General features: G+C 36.3%; 1 protein-coding gene across 1 annotated transcript; it reads right to left on the bottom strand.

The window, feature by feature from the left end:
• Positions 1 to 762: 762 nt before the first annotated feature.
• LOC130884472 (taste receptor type 2 member 14-like) lies at positions 763 to 1,680 on the bottom strand. The gene has a single exon (XM_057785589.1). The coding sequence runs from the start codon at positions 1,678 to 1,680 to the stop codon at positions 763 to 765; it is 918 nt and encodes a 305-aa protein (XP_057641572.1).
• Positions 1,681 to 16,227: the final 14,547 nt, after the last annotated feature.

Below are 16,227 nucleotides of genomic sequence, written 5' to 3'. Positions count from 1 at the left end.
TATGATGTTAAAATGAAAGCCTTTTTTTGTTTAAACATAAAAAGGGGAAATGATGGAGGAGTTACTTTCATTGGTTAATAAAGAAACTGCCTTGGCCCATTTGATAGGCCAACCCTTAGGTGGGTGGAGTAAACAGACAGAATGCTGGGAGAAAGAAGCTGAGTCAGTGAGTAGCTATGATTCTCCTACCAGACACAGACGCAGGTTAAGATCTTCCCTGGTAAGCCAGCTCATGGTGCTACACAAAATATTAGAAATGGGTTAGATCAATATGTAAGAGCTAGCCAATAAGAGGCTGGAACTAATGGGCCAGGCAGTGTTCAAAAGAATACAGTTTCTGTGTAATTATTTCAGGTATAAAGCTAGCCGTGTGGGAGCTAGGGCGGCAGGGAAGCGGCCAACAGCTCTCACTACAAAAAGACAAGAGAATTAAGTAAAAATGTGAAGTATTGGAAGACACGCTTAAGGGTTTCACTATTTTTAGTAACTGTAACTTACTGCAGAAATATATTTCAGACTTGTAAACCTTAAAATAAGTTATTTGACAAAATATTTACAGAATTGTTTACTATAAGAAACCTGGGTATTACACTAAGTTTAAAGTATGTTTGGATAGCCCCCATCTGAACAAATTTCTACAAAATTCAGAAATAAGAAAAAAAATATGAAAAGCACAAATTTAGAAACTCAAAAATTTCTTGTGTACCTATTCTCCTGTAAAATAGTCAAACTGACATTCAGACTGATTTATGGATCTAAGTTTTACACATGTTTGCACCAATACTTCAGCCACTGCAATACAGAAAACAAGTCCTGTCTCAGCTTACTTTGCCCCAGAATGAAGACATATGGGTGTATGGAAGGAAAAATAGTTATAGCAACCCTTACAAATAGAAGAGTCAGTTCTTTCTCTATATCAAATGTCCACAATTCCACAACTAGAGACAGAAAGAAAGTGATGTAAAATAGGAGGAAGACAACTAAATTCTGCAAGACTGTGAGGTGGGCCAAGGTTCTGCCATCTCTACATCCTTTGGTCTGATGCTGCATTTTCTTGATGTGTTTCCAAAGGGAAATGATTAGGAGGAGGAACACTGTCAAGGATACACCAAAAGGTATCAATGTGAACATTAAACTTGGCAATAAAATAAGCCTGGGATATTCTACAAAACTTGAACTCAAACTGTTAGATAAGTTTCTTTTGTATCCATCAATCCAGGCATCAATATGTTTGATTACTAGAAAAATATTCAAAAACAGAAGGACCAGTGATAGCAACAATGCAATCAAAATCACCCTTTTAATTTTCCATTTTAGGTAGAGGAATAGAGAGTCAGAAAAGGGGGCTATCTTGAGAAAATAAAAGATGCTGAGACTAGTAGCAAGCCAGATGCTGAAATGATTGCTTATATTCCAGGAAATCTGAGTTATTCTTAATATGTTTCTAGTCATGAATGAGGGGGAGAAATTTATACACACTAACCAATCTAGAAATATAACCCACAGTAGAGAGAATCTGGAGATGGCCAGAGCAGTGAGGATCTGATCCACCGAAGGAATCTTTCTTCTCTTGACAGAGTCCACACAGTTAACCAGTGCTATGAATCCATTCCCCAAATTTCCAACGAAGAACTCAACAAGGAAAATGATTGTCAGTATGTTCTGTAGAATAGTAGCCATTCTTTAGGTGACCCCAAAAATCAGTTTCCAAAGATGAATATTTCTTAGTGGATTATTCTAAAATTCAGAAATATTCTGTATTAAAGAAAGTACATACACAGTGTGAAAATATAAAAATGAAGATTTACTTGTGACTTACTTTTAGTTTTAGTATGAAAATCTTACATTTTCCCTCCAGCTTGACTGAACTTCTCTAGGTGCTGTGTGCGTAACATGTCAGTCCATAGGGATGAAGGAACTACTGAATTCCAATATGCTAGAATGCAAATAAAGTTGGGCTCATTTGCAATTTTTTTTATTTCTTTCCTTGTATGTGAAGGTAACCTGTTACTTAATTTTATGAAATCAGCATTACAAAATCAAAATTACTTTTAATTCTTTCTACTAACTCTGCAACATAATAAGATAGCAATATTTACAAATGCTGAGCAATGGATCACATACTACTACTACAGTGACTACTACTAACTCTACTTTTACTTTGAATGAAACCCCTCATTTTGATAATTCTATGTATTCTCCTTTTCTACACATATTATGGTTTGACCTCATTGTTAGTAATGTTCCAGTTGTAAAGTAATTGTGTAAAAAACATTCAGATATATGATATAGACTTAAATGAAGATTCTTGAAGATGTACTAAATGCTTTTCTGGGTAGGAGATTGCGATAATATGTTGCCTAGAGATCATTCTTGTGATATTTTTATGAAGAAAGTGGCTGCTTTTTTTCCTTGTCTGAACAGTGTGCCTGAGGCTAAAGTTTGGAGATTTGGATTAATTCTTTTGGTGGAGGAAATCTCAATACAACCTAGTATAGACTCGGTCATATGATGATTAGTGGTAATTCTAATGAATATTTATCATGAAAAGGAGCCAGAAAATGTAAATTTTGAGGAGAAAAGAAATGGAGTTAGGTGTTGTGTTCAAGGAGATAAACATTAAGAGATGGAATAAAGGGAGTGGTAACCTCAGAACAAGATCCCACCCAGCTAAATTTCCAGCTTGTGAGCCAGGATTTAAAACTCTTAGATCTGGGTGTGGTGGTACAAACCATTAATCCCAACAGTTGGAAGGCAGAGGCTGGCAGATGTCTGAGTTTGAGGCCAGCCTGGTTTAGACATCCAGTTTTAGGACAATCAGGTTTAGGCAGTGAAGGACAGAAAGCTGATGGATGTGTAATTAAACAAGGGGGACATTTTCCAAGCCCAATAAGCAACAAAACTTATAAGCTTCAGCCACATAGTTCTGGAGCTAAGGATAAAAGAATGGAGCTGTGAATTTTGCTCCCAAGATTAAGAAAGCTGCTGAGGTCAGGCATGTATCAGGGCTGTTTCTGGATGCTTGGTAGAGAGGTCATGGCATGAAGTGGTGAAGTTGAAGCCTGGATTGCCTTGGAGACCCCAAAATGTTGGAGATGGTAGAGTCATGGGATATCTGCCAAAGAAAGCTGCTAGCCATGAGTGGAACCAGCCTGAGAGAGAGAGAAAAATGTTGCATTTAATAAGACTGAGCAGAATTGGAGATCTTAATTGGTTTTGACCTCAGACATAGATATGCAGACTTTAGAGTTTGCCCAGCTGGTTTATAATCTTGCTTTTTCCCCAGTATTTCCTCACTTTGCTCCCTTCTCTACACTTTAGAATGGTAATGTATATCCTGTGCCTTTATATCTTGGAAATATGAGATTGCTTTTCTGATGTTGTTCTTATACGGCATTGCAGTTAAGAGATTGCATGAATCTCAGGGAAAAAATTTTAACTTTGGAATTTTAAACAATATTAAGACTGTGATAGGCTATGAGGACTTTTGAAGTTGAACTGATGCATTTTGCTTTATGATACTGCTAAATGCTTATAGAAACCAGGGAGTAGAATATGTTATTTTTAATGTAATTTGGCCCCATATGCTCATAGGGAGTGACAGTATTAGGAGGTTTGGCTTTGTTGGAGTAGATATGGCCCTGTTGGAGGAAGTGTGTCATTGTGGGGGTAGACTTTGAGGTTTCGTATGCTCAAGATACCAACAGGTCTCACTTCACTTCACTTCCCATTGCCTTTTCATCAAGATAAAGTCAACACTATGTCTGCCTTCATGCTGCCATGCTCTCCGCCATGATAACATACTGAACTTCCAAAACTGTAGTAAGCTGCACCAATTAAATGTTTTGTTATAAGAGTTACAGTGGTGATGGTATCTCTTCACAGCAATAGAAACCCTAACTAGGACAGTGGTCCCATTATTAAATAGTTATTTAATAATTGCTGGAGAATTATTCTTCTTTCAGAGTGAAGGTGTCCACATTTTGTCCATGTTCCTATAAGAAATCCAGAAATCACATTCTTATAAGTAACTTCAGTTATAGTCATTAATTCTCTAAGATGGATGAGTGAAATTGTTCCTTTGATCTCCCATTAGTGCATTATGTGGAAATAATAAATATAGTTTACATCTCCCAAGAAAAAATTATTTCACATTTGGTATTTTATCAGGTACGTAGAGACATGAAAATGAGTATATAGGAAAATTACATTGCTTGTGACTTGGATGATAAGATATACAACAGAAGCTAAACCGTATGAGTGCAAACAACTGTGGGGGTAATTGTAATGTTGCTATCCTTCTTGACACATGGAATGATAAATAACCTCACTGTAGGTGAAAAGTCCATAACATAAATCTGAGGTATTTTACTTTATATATCTTCTATATATAATTGATGAGTGCAATCCATAAGCAGAATATGAAGATGATGCATAAAAAGGCTGGATCAGAAAATACACTGTAATCTGATAAAATAATGCATATGAAACAAGATTGTCATGAAGCTGCATTGGCCTTCCTGTGGGTGACAAGACTTTCAGGTCTGTGGCAGTTGTCTGCACAGAAATACATCTGTCTCTGTAAAAGATCAATTAAAATGGAAAGCAGACATGTGGACAGTTCTAGTATATCATCCTTTGATTTGTCAGGTAAATTGGATAAAGCAGAGGATGAGATCATTGTATCAGCTTGCTACTTCACATGACTGAGTGGCTATGAGGAAGGGAGTAAAATTAGACATGTATTTAATAAACTTCAGTAGATTTAAGGAACTGTGTATGAGGGAAGCAGTGTTAGCTAATTCACATGACCAAATAAGGGGCTTCTGAAACTTTACTGAGCCCCGTGATGGGACACAATCTTTACAAGGTGCAAGTCTTTCAAACGTCCTTTACTTTATGGGCAGAAAAAAATAGGGTATTACCGGGTGTTCTGGAGGAAGAAAAGTTTATGGGCCTGAAAGGATCTATCAGGGGAGATGTTGCCTGAAGGTTAAAGATGAGGAGCAAGCAGTGCTACAGAAGGCCAAATACAGATTTACAGAATTATTGGGCACTAGTAATCTGAAAAATACTCTTTTTTGGATAGATACCAATCTGGGTACGTATGGCTTCTTAGAAGCATTGCGGAGCACAAGTGACAATGAAAATCAAGGGGTGGATACTGAGGTAGGGTGGCACAATTTTTTTTCCAGTAGATGATTTTCCACCAAATCCCAGGGCTCTTTGGACATTCAAGGCATACCCAAGAGATTCAATATTGGTAACTACACTATCCCAAATCCTATCATCCATTATATCCATGACAAAACCTATGGTCCTGAAACAGTTGAAACAGTATAATCCAATCCTGATGAGCTTCTTGTCTATAGGAAAATAAACTTAGGAGTACCCAAGGATCAAGTAGAGGTATAAAGATCATGGAGAGTACTTGTGGAATAGAAAAAAATAACTAAGATAGCATCTCCCAGCAGTCATCTCCACTCAACATGAGCCCTGTAGACAGAATAATTGATTCCAGTGATAGCATCTTTCAAGCCATAGGGTACCTTGCTAATATTTTCTCTCTCCTCATATTCACATTAACTACTGTTTTGCCCTTGCTGATGACATTGGGTAGTTCACCTCCAGAGAGCTTACGTAACAAACTTTTTTTTTTTTTTTTTTTTTTTGGTTTTTCGAGACAAGGTTTCTCTGTGGTTTTGGAGACCGGGCTGGTCTCGAACTCACAGAGATCTGCCTGCCTCTGCCTCCCTAGTGCTGGGCTAACAAACTTTTTATAAAAAACATTTATCATATAATATTAACACATATATGATGTATATATACATACATAATTACATAATGCTAATGCACATGCACATACTCACACACACACGGCACCTGAAAGCAGCATCATTACACTTAAATAAACAATGCTTAGGGTGCAGAGGTGAAGCACAACAGTGAAAGTCTCAGGAATTTTTGGTTGAGTAAGGTGCAGATAGTACCCTACAAAGTTAGACTATGTAGCAGCCCATGGCCATAAATAGAAAGTAACAGTGGAATAATTTAAATAAAGGTGTCTTGTGTGAATTGAAAAAGACCCCCTGAGTTGTCATATATGATTAAATAAAATTTATGTGCCCAGAATAGTCTTTTTATTAGTTTTTATAAAGTTCCCTGAGCCCATTCATGCAGTGCCAGACACTGCAGTTGCTGCTGGTCTTATGTGAGAACTAGATGGTATGACTTAGTTGGTAAAGCTATCTACTGCTTGGTTTCAGGGTATTGAAAAACTGAGCTGTATCTAAGCTGCAAGTTCCATGGCTAGTTCTTGTGAATGGCAGAGAACACTATGCAGGTAGTTCCAGAACTGTCATTCATGGTCCTGCTTGATAATTAAAGAGCCTGTTACTGTTAGTGCTTTCAGCACGCCAAGAAATTCCCAGTGGTGTAACAGTGACATGATTATTATTGTGTGCAAACCATTGTTTTCCAATTAGATTAACATCCCACTTCACGGAACAGGACCCATGTATAGGAAAACAAACTAAGGAGGTTATAGGACTTTGTGGGGATGTTACTGCCCACATCTTGTTAGATACATAGATCTGATAGTTCTGTCAAACTGCATTCTATAGTGATGTTTACAATGGGTTGTTAGCCTTGTTAAAAGTAACTGCTTATAGCAATAAATGGGATAACATATCCTACATTTATACTACTTTCTTAAAGGTCCAAAACCCTCACAGAGATAGAAGAAATAATCAAAATCCTGGAGGAAGAGTGGTGTATTATGGAACTTTAAGTTCCAAGTGTGACATGCTATTGTTTTCTTGAGTTTTACTGGGCGGTGGTGGCATACACATTTAATCCCAGCACACAGAAGGCAGAGGCAGTCAGATCTCTGTAAGTTCAAAGCCAACCTGGCCTACAAGAGCTAGTTCCAGGACAGGTTCCAAAGCTACAGAGAAACCTGTCTCAAAAAAAAAAATAAATAAATAATGGAGAAAGATTCTTTTTCATTGTTATAAATGTCTGTTAGTTGCCTTTGTTTCTATGAGTAACCATAAAAAAATCATTGCCCAAGCCATATTGGACAAAATTAATTCTTTTGCCTGTCTTTATTGATGCATCTGGGATTAACAATTTTTTAATGTACTCCCATGAAAATCACACATCATATACTTCTTATATGTTTCACCTATATGTTAATCTATCAAGCTATTGATCTCTTGGCTTGACAAAAGCCATAAATAAGATCAATTCTCAATAATTAGATTCACCAGAAGAGACCAGGAATCAGCACATAAACCTTGTGGGTAGGAACACTTCCTATCCAAACTGTAAAAACAACTTACTTATTATTTATTTGTTACTTTGGCATTATTTTTTTTATTTCTTTGTGTACTCTGGCTAATGAGTCTCTGTTCACTTGTGTAGCCTACAAAGGTTTTCTCCCACTCTTTAAGATGCCCTTTCACAATGTTGGTTGTTTCTTCTCTTGTGTAGTATCTTTTTAACTTGGTAGAATCCCTGATGTGAATTATTATTTTCTAAGCAGTTATACTCCTATTAAGAAAGTTGTCTACTATGTATACAATCTGAAGGTATCTCTCTTTCGTTTTCTTCTGGTAGTATCAGAAGATTAATCTTGGTGGAATTTAGGACAATCCAGGAGACAACGGAACGAATGTGACTGTGAAGGTCCTTCCAAAATGGTTTAGCTGAGATGAGAAGACCCACCAAAATGTGAGGAGAACCATGCTGTGGGCTGAGGTCATAGAATGAACAAAAGAAAGGAAGAGCAGTCACCAACATTTCTCAGCTGCAACTGCTCTTGTTGCCATGACTGCCATGATGGACTGCACCCTCAAACCATAGGTGAAAATAACACCCTTCCTCTCTATTATACTCTTAATATTGGGTAGTTTGCTGCAACAGTAGTAAAAATTTTTAAAAAGTAAAACTAACTATTATGAGACTTTTAGTTTTTTTGTTTTACATTCAAGTTTTAATTTATTCATTTTATTTTATTCCTTTTTATTTCCAAAATGACAGATAGGGATATATTTTCTGCTTGATGTTTGTGAACATCCTGTTTCCTAGCACCATTTGTTAAACTGATTTGTATAAAATATATACTTTTTCGCAACTCTCTCATAAACCAGATAGATTTATCTTCAGATTTTTTCATGTGGTTTAAATTCGATTCCATTTATCCATGTATCTACTTGTATCATAATAAGCATGTGTTTTCATTAGTTAATCTTAGCATTGCATTGAGAAATGTGTGTGTGTGTGTGTGCAGTGCACACAAGTGAATGTGCAGGCATGTGCTTGTAAAGTCCAGAAAAGGATATTGGATGCCATTCTCTATCACTCTCTCCCTTATTCCTTTAAGATAGAGTCTCCTCTTGCCCCCAAGGCTTGCTGTTTTGGGTAGACTGACTGACCAGCACTCTCTCAGAATCTGCCTGTCTTCTTCCAGTTTGTGGTTTATGAGCATAAACAGCCATGCCTGGCTTTTCATATGGGTGATGGTTAGATACTTAGACGGTAACCAAACATTTTGGCACCTGTCTTCCTATGGTCTTAGCAACTGTGTTTGCTCAATATACATATTTTTAAAAATTTTCATGCAAAAAAGAGAGAAGACACAATTTTTTGTGATTATATATCACATATATACATAATACACATATACAATGTATATATATATATATATATATATATATATATCACTTTTGGAATACTTAGAATATTTTATTTTATCTTATGGTGTCACATATGGTTTTTTTTGTTGTTTTGTTTTGTTTTGTTTTTTCGAGACAGGGTTTCTCTGTGGTTTTGGAGCCTGTCCTGGAACTAGCTCTTGTAGACCAGGCTGGTCTCGAACTCACAGAGATCCGCCTGCCTCTGCCTCCCAAGTGCTGGGATTAAAGGCATGCGCCACCACCGCCCGGCATGTTTTTGTTTTGTTTTAGTTGTTTTTGTTCTCCAGTGTGGAAATGATAAGTCATTGTTAGGGAAAAGAAATCCCTGACTAATCACACTGAGGATTAAATCTGAAACAATCACTTTAGTAATAGTTTCAATGTGTAGGAATATATAGGAAATAGTCAAATCATTTTTTGAAAATATTTTTTAAATAAAGTCACTAAGGATACTTTTTTTAATTTATCTTAATTTACTTATTATTATTTTTAGATGCCCATGTGTTTTCTAATGAGAGAGAACAAGAAAAGTATGGATTTGGGTGGGTGGGGGAAGTGGAGAGGATCTGGGACTGATTGGGGAAGAGAAACTATAATCAGAATATATCTCATAAAATCTATTTTCCAAAGAAAAAAATTTAAATTTATCTCAATGTTTTAAAAATATATGAATCAGTTATTTTTCAATTTGGTAAATTTTATACAAGTTATTTCTGAAACAATTGCATTTTATTGCTTCCCCTTTGAGTGATAACTATCATTACATTATGTATAATTACAGAATTTCAATTTTTATTGGAAGGTTTCAAACTTCACTAATGCAAACAAATGTATGAGTTTGTCACATTGCTTAATATAGACTACATACACTAGGGAAAATGCCAGTGTTTCATATAGAAATATTAATATGTATATATATATCAAAAATTTAACTTATTAGAGGTTAAATATAGTAATAATTTTATAGGATATTTTAATTCAAAAGTATAAGCAGAGAAAAATGTTTGGCTACTGCAAAGAGAAGCATCTCTGACATGGTCTTATCAATATTCTGAACTGTAGGTATAGCAATCAGTTATTGCGTGTCATTTATGATTTGGCAGTTTTAGACATTAAAACAAAAATGTATTGTTATGTGTCATGGAGTATTGTTTTGCAGAATAAAATACCAAATGGCAATTACATGTCCCTGAATATAATAAAAGATTCCAAGAGTTCTAAAATTTAAAACTAATGCTATGAACAGGATATTAGCATAAAACACATTTATTTATGCAAAAAATTTTTTAATTAATAATTTTTATATTCTATTTAAATGACTAATTTATAGATTTTATTTCCAAGAGTTTATATAATCTTTATATCTTATCAAGAAACTTAGGTAATCTTATCTATCACCTTATTGCATGCAATGCTATAATCTACTTTTTAAATTACATATCAAAATAAGGCTGTAATTTTAAATTTAAAATACACACACATAGATCTGTAACAATTTTCAGGGAATTTCCCCCTTTATTAAAAATAGATTATAGCCAGGCGTTGGTGGCGCACGCCTTTAATCCCAGCACTCGGGAGGCAGAGGCAGGCAAATCTCTGTGAGTTCAAGTCCAGCCTGGTCTACAAGAGCTAGTTCCAGGACAGGCTCCAAAACCACAGAGAAACCCTGTCTCGAAAAACCAAAAAAAAAAAAAAAAAATAGATTATATACTCATGTGATATATCCTGATTACTTTTGTCCTCCTACTCCCCCCAGTTGTTCCCCACTTCCTCTCACATATAGATCTTCTCTTTTTCCGTCTCTCATTAGAAAACAACGGTCTTCTAAGAAATAACAACAAAACATAACAAAATGAAATACAAGATTTTAAAATATGTATCACGTTGAAGTTGAACAAGATGAACCAAGAGAAGGAAAAGATCACCAAGAGAAGGCGTAAGAACCAGAGACTCGCTTATTATTTTGAGACTTTATTAGGATTGCCTTTATATACTTTAAGAAGTTTCCACTCTACTAGATTTCCATGCCATCGTTCAATTGCTTCTCAATTCTAGCTGTCTCTCCCCATATTTTCTTCCTAAATTCTATCTCTCCTCAACCTTCCCTCACAATTCTCCAATTCTCACACTTTCTCCCAGTCCTCCATTTAAATCTATTTTTGTTTACCCCTACCAGGGAGTTCCATGTGTCTCCCTAATAATGTCCTCTATACCTAACCTCTTTTGGCATATGGATTATAGCCTGGATATCATTTATTCAAAGACTAATCCACATATAAGTGAATAAACACTGTATTTATTTTTCTGGATCTAAGCTACTTCACTCAAGATATTTTTTTCTAATTCTATTCATGTTCAAATTTCATGATGTCATTTTCTTTAACACCTGAGAAATACTTGCTTGTGTAAATGTACTATTTTTAATCCATTCTTCTGTTGACAGACATCTGTAATTTTTAAAATTAAGATTCAAAGAGTATAGAAAAATTTTACAGAGTGATTTTCCATATTAGTGTAGAAAAGTCATTCTTCAAATCTTAAATAAGTAGTAGAGATCATTATAGGGTTGAACATAGACAAGATCTAATAGCTATGGGTTATTTAGTGATTCTCTTTTCCTATTAAAACACTTATTTTCTTCTGATATTGTTTCCTAAATGGAATTTACACACTATAACCTTGTAAAATGTTGAGAATGACCAGAATTCTATAAGGCAAGTATTTGAATTTAAAGAAAATTCTGCTAAAATAATTGAGATAAAATACTTGATTTCATTAACAATTATGAAAATAAGCTAACATTAATATATCATTCAGATACTAATGCATGTTACAATGAATTTTGTAACCTTGATCTTCTGGGTACTGTAAATAATCCCTGATACTAATGTCCCTAATTTATAATTCTAATATGATGCTTTCTTAATTCATTCAGGTCAAATTTAATCTACTTTCAGGCATATTCTCTGTTTACAGAAGTTTCTGTCCCATCTAGTACTGCAGCTGTTCATTACCAAATAGACACACAGAGGCTGATATTAATTACAAACTGTTTGTCCTATTGTTCAGGCTTATTACTAACTACCTCTTACAAATTAAGTTAACTGATACCTCATGCTGTGGGAGCACATTCTGCTCCTTCAGCCAATAGCCTTTAAGATACCATCCCACTAGGGCGTGGTCTCTTTTGCTTTAAAAAGCAGTGGCAGCCATGTGCTCGCTCTTTTGCTTCCAGCTCCTGTTTCTGGGAGCTAGACTCTGTTCCTGGTCACACTGAGGGCTGTTGTCTATGACAGTGATCTGTAAGTTTTCCCCCCTAAATAACCCATTTATTAATCATAATTCCAAACTGGTGTGTGGTTGTTTTGTGATTTAAGCCTTCAAACTCTTATCTATGTTAGCCATGTAGTTTGGTATCTTTTCTCAGTAAGACATTCTTATCTTGCTTCCTCTGCTTCGAGATGATTGCATTTCTGCCTTTCCTCTTCCCAGAATTCTCCTAGTCTGGTTGCCCTGCCTGTACTTCCTGCCTGACTACTAGCGAATCAGCATTTTATTAAACCAATGCAAGTGACAATTCTCCAATCACCTGTAATAACATTTGAGGGTGATTGTTGCTATTTACTAAGTTCTTATTTAAGTCATGTTCCAGTGTTACAATTTAGTTTATTCATAAGGGTGATTTTTTTTTATTTAAGTAAAATTTACAGAAGTAAATCTCTTTTCTCCTATGTAGGTAACATATATGCTTGGAGAAGGAGGTGGGAAGTTGAAAAAAACGTGTGTTTACGGGACTATTTGCTTTTACTTTTTATTACCTGATTGTTTTTTGTTCCTTGCTCAGCAAGCCTACAATTAAAGGTATTGTTGACCTTATATAACAAAGAGTATTTTATTTATTTTTTTTATTATTGAAAAAATTTCTGCCTCCTCCCCGACTCCCATTTCCCTCCCCCTCCCCCCACTTCTCTCCCCCTTACCCCACTCCTTTCCCCCTCCCTCTCCAGTCCAAAGAGCAGTCACTGTTCCCTGCCCTGTGGGAAGTCCAAGGTCCTCCCCCTCTATCCAGGTCTAGGAAGGTGAGCATCCAAACAGGCTAGGCTCTCACAAAGCCAGTACATGCAATAGGATCAAAACCCAGTGCCATTGTCCTTGGCTTCTCATCAGCACTCTTTGTCTGACATGTTCAGAGAGTCCAGTTTTATCCCATGCTGTTTCAGTCCCAGTCCAGCTGGCCTTGGTGAGCTCCCAATAGATCAGCCCCACTGTCTCAGTGGGTGGGTGCACCCCTTGCGGTCTTGACTTCTTTGCTCATGTTCTCCTTCCTTCTACTCCTCATTTGGACCTTGGGAGCTCAGTCCGGTGCTCCAGTGTGGGCCTCTGTCTCTATCTCCATCCATTGCCCGATGAAGGTTCTATGGTGATATGCAAGATATTCATCAGTATGGCTATAGAATAGGGTCATTTCAGGTTCCCTCTATTCAGCTGCCTAAGGAACTAACTGGGGACATCTCCATGGACACCTGGGAGCCCCTCTAGAGTCAAGTCTCTTGCCAACTCTAAGATGGCTCCCTTAATTAGGATATATACTTCCCTGCTCCCATATCCACACTTCCTTTATCCCAACCATCCCATTCCCCAAAGCTCCCCCCATCCTCCCCTTCTCACTTTTCTCTCCCCATTTCCCCTTACCCCCATCCCACCCCACCCCCAAGTTTCCTATTTTTGCCCGACAATCTTGTCTACTTAGAATATCCAGGAGGATGACTGTATGTTTTTCTTTGGGTTCACCTTCTTATTTAGTTTCTCTAAGATCACAAATTATAGGCTCAATGTCCTTTATTTATGGTTAGAAACCAATTATGAGTGAGTACATCCCATGTTCATCTTTTTGGGTCTGGGTTACCTCACTCAGGATAGAGATTTCTATTTCCATCCATTTGCATGCAAAATTCAAGATGTCATTGTTTTTAACCGCTGAGTAGTACTCTAATAGGTATATATTCCACACTTTCTTCATCTATTCTTCCATTTATAAAGTATTCATCTCCAAGTTTCCAGAAACATTCTCTCTCAGATATGAAGCCTCTATAGTACATTTGTACATTTTTATTGACTTAGAATGCTGATGGATGCTCTAGGAAGCATCTAGCTCTATAGTTAAATTTTGCTAATTCTGACATAAATATTCAGAAATACTCATTGAAGCAATAGACAGTGTTGTATACTTTTGATTTCAATTAAGGTTTTAGAAAACAGAAGCAATAGCATATAGGAAAGGGAAGAATTAATCACTCCATTTATTGTCAACAGAAAGACTCTAGAGGCAGAATTGGCATTCCCTCTATGTTATCAAAGAATTTGGTATTTGAATATATGTGCTTTCTTCTTAAACTTATCCATGCTCTTGGAAAAATGTGTGTGTGGGTGTGTGTGTGTGTGTGTGTGTTGATCTTCCAGCACTTCACCAGTCATATGACTTCAGTTCCATTTGAGCTTTAACACTGGCTGCATCCATGCGTAACGTTATTGGTGATTTACTTGAGGTACCAGGAGGAAGAGATTTGAGTTAATTAGCTATGCAATTGTAGTAGGGAGGGCACTAGTTTGTTCCTGGCCACCTCACTAGCTTAGATCTGAAATAATCACACGAAAACTATATTAATTAAATCACTGCTTGGCCCATTAGATATAGCTTCTAATTGATTAATTCTTATCTTAATTCAGCCCATTTCTATTAATCTATGTATTACCACAAGGTTGTGGCTTATTTGATAAAATTTCCAGCATCTGTATCTGGACGCTCCATCAGGTCTATCTGAATCTGCCCTTTTCCTCCCATACTATGGGCCAAGTCAGTTCTTTATTCATTATCCAATAAAAGCAACATATAGACAGAAGGATCTCCCATACCATTTCCCCTTTTCTGTTTAAACAAAAAGGAAGCCTTTATCTTTAACATAGTAAAATAACATATAACAAAACAGGTATCAAGCAAGAATTACAGTTACAATATTTATATCTACTTTATCTTTCATCATAACTAAGGAAAACTATAACTATAATTATAAATTCTTCAACTCTATCAAAGACTCCAGAAGGATATAAATGTATAATATTACCTAAGTAAACAAGAAGTACATTGTAAGCAACTTCCAAAACTCTAGAATTGACAGAGACATCTTACTGCCTGGATAGTCACCCCAAGATTTTCTGTATCATTGGGTATCCATCTTCAGCCTACAGGCCCAATAGTATCCAGCAGACATTTACAAAAAGCAGGAAATTTCAAAGATAGTTCTGCCTATATTGGCAGTTTGCCAGGTACTTTCTTTTGTATCCTGCAGAATGTCTGGCAGACACTTTCATGAAGCAGGAACCCTGAAAAATCATCTCACCTTTAGGCAAGTTTAGCAGTCATTTCTCTGTGGGTCCTGCATGTCCAGTTAAGCAGTCCAGGAAAGAGCAGTTTCTTGCTCAAATGGCTAATCAACTTCATAAGGAACCTCTTCAGTGCCCATCTTCTTCTTGAAGTAGCTTGTGCTGCCAGGAGCAGATGTGTCACATTGTAATGAAAAGTCTCAAATAATAAATTAACAATTAGACAATATTTGGGAATATGGGCATAGTTATATCTCTTCAAATTGCTTCCTGCTGTTTATTTTGCAAAGTAATTTTTAGGGTATTTTGGGGGTGTTCACAGCAACCTTTCAGGTGGTCTTGGTCCATCAAACCGTATTAGTCTGGAAGCAATCCACATGTTCTTATCAGCTGCTGAAATGAGAAGAACCTTTTTTTCCAAAGTAACATATCCTTAGGCCCAAATGTTGAAGTCAAGAAGTCTTTATAATATATTTTCTGGTTTAGCCCATACAATGAAATGTCTCTCTGTACTTAGCTTCTTCACAGTAAAAAAAATTCAAAGATAACAGTAATATACATAATGCAGACTCTATGTTAATTTTCCATTTTGATGTGGCTTATTTTCCTTTATTCCTTATAATGTATGACTATCTGTACTATGTCTCTTTAAAGACTTTATTTTGTTTTTTAAACCATTTACTTCTTTTTATAACTTTCTATATTCTTTTTATTCTCTCTCCCAAGCCCATGTACATTTATCCAACAGGAAAAAGAAGGCAGTGTCAGTGAGATGCCAAGTAGCCTTGCCAGAGACACATGCTGGCCAGAACCTTGCTGGGAAAGCCACAGACATGTGGCAATACACAGATGAATGGAAACAGATTAATTTAAAATATGAGTTACCAAAAATATGCTTAATCTATTGGCCAAACAGTATTGCAAATCATATGGTTTCTGTGTGATTATTTCTGGAGTCTGGGTGGCTGGTAAAGAAACACATGACTTCCTACAACATAGCTTCTTTTTGGCTAGCTCTTACATCTTGAATTGACCCATTTCTATTATTCTGTACTTTACTATGAGGCTCATGATTTACTGGCAAAGTTCCAGCATGTCTGTCCCCAGCAGTGGCTACACGGGGTTTACAAGAGCTAGTTCCAGGACA

The sequence above is a fragment of the Chionomys nivalis genome, chromosome 1 (assembly GCF_950005125.1).
Source record: "Chionomys nivalis chromosome 1, mChiNiv1.1, whole genome shotgun sequence".
NCBI classification, from domain to species: Eukaryota; Metazoa; Chordata; class Mammalia; order Rodentia; family Cricetidae; genus Chionomys; species Chionomys nivalis.
The sequence above is the reverse complement of the archived record's forward strand: the minus strand, read 5'-3'. Positions and strand labels throughout refer to the sequence as shown.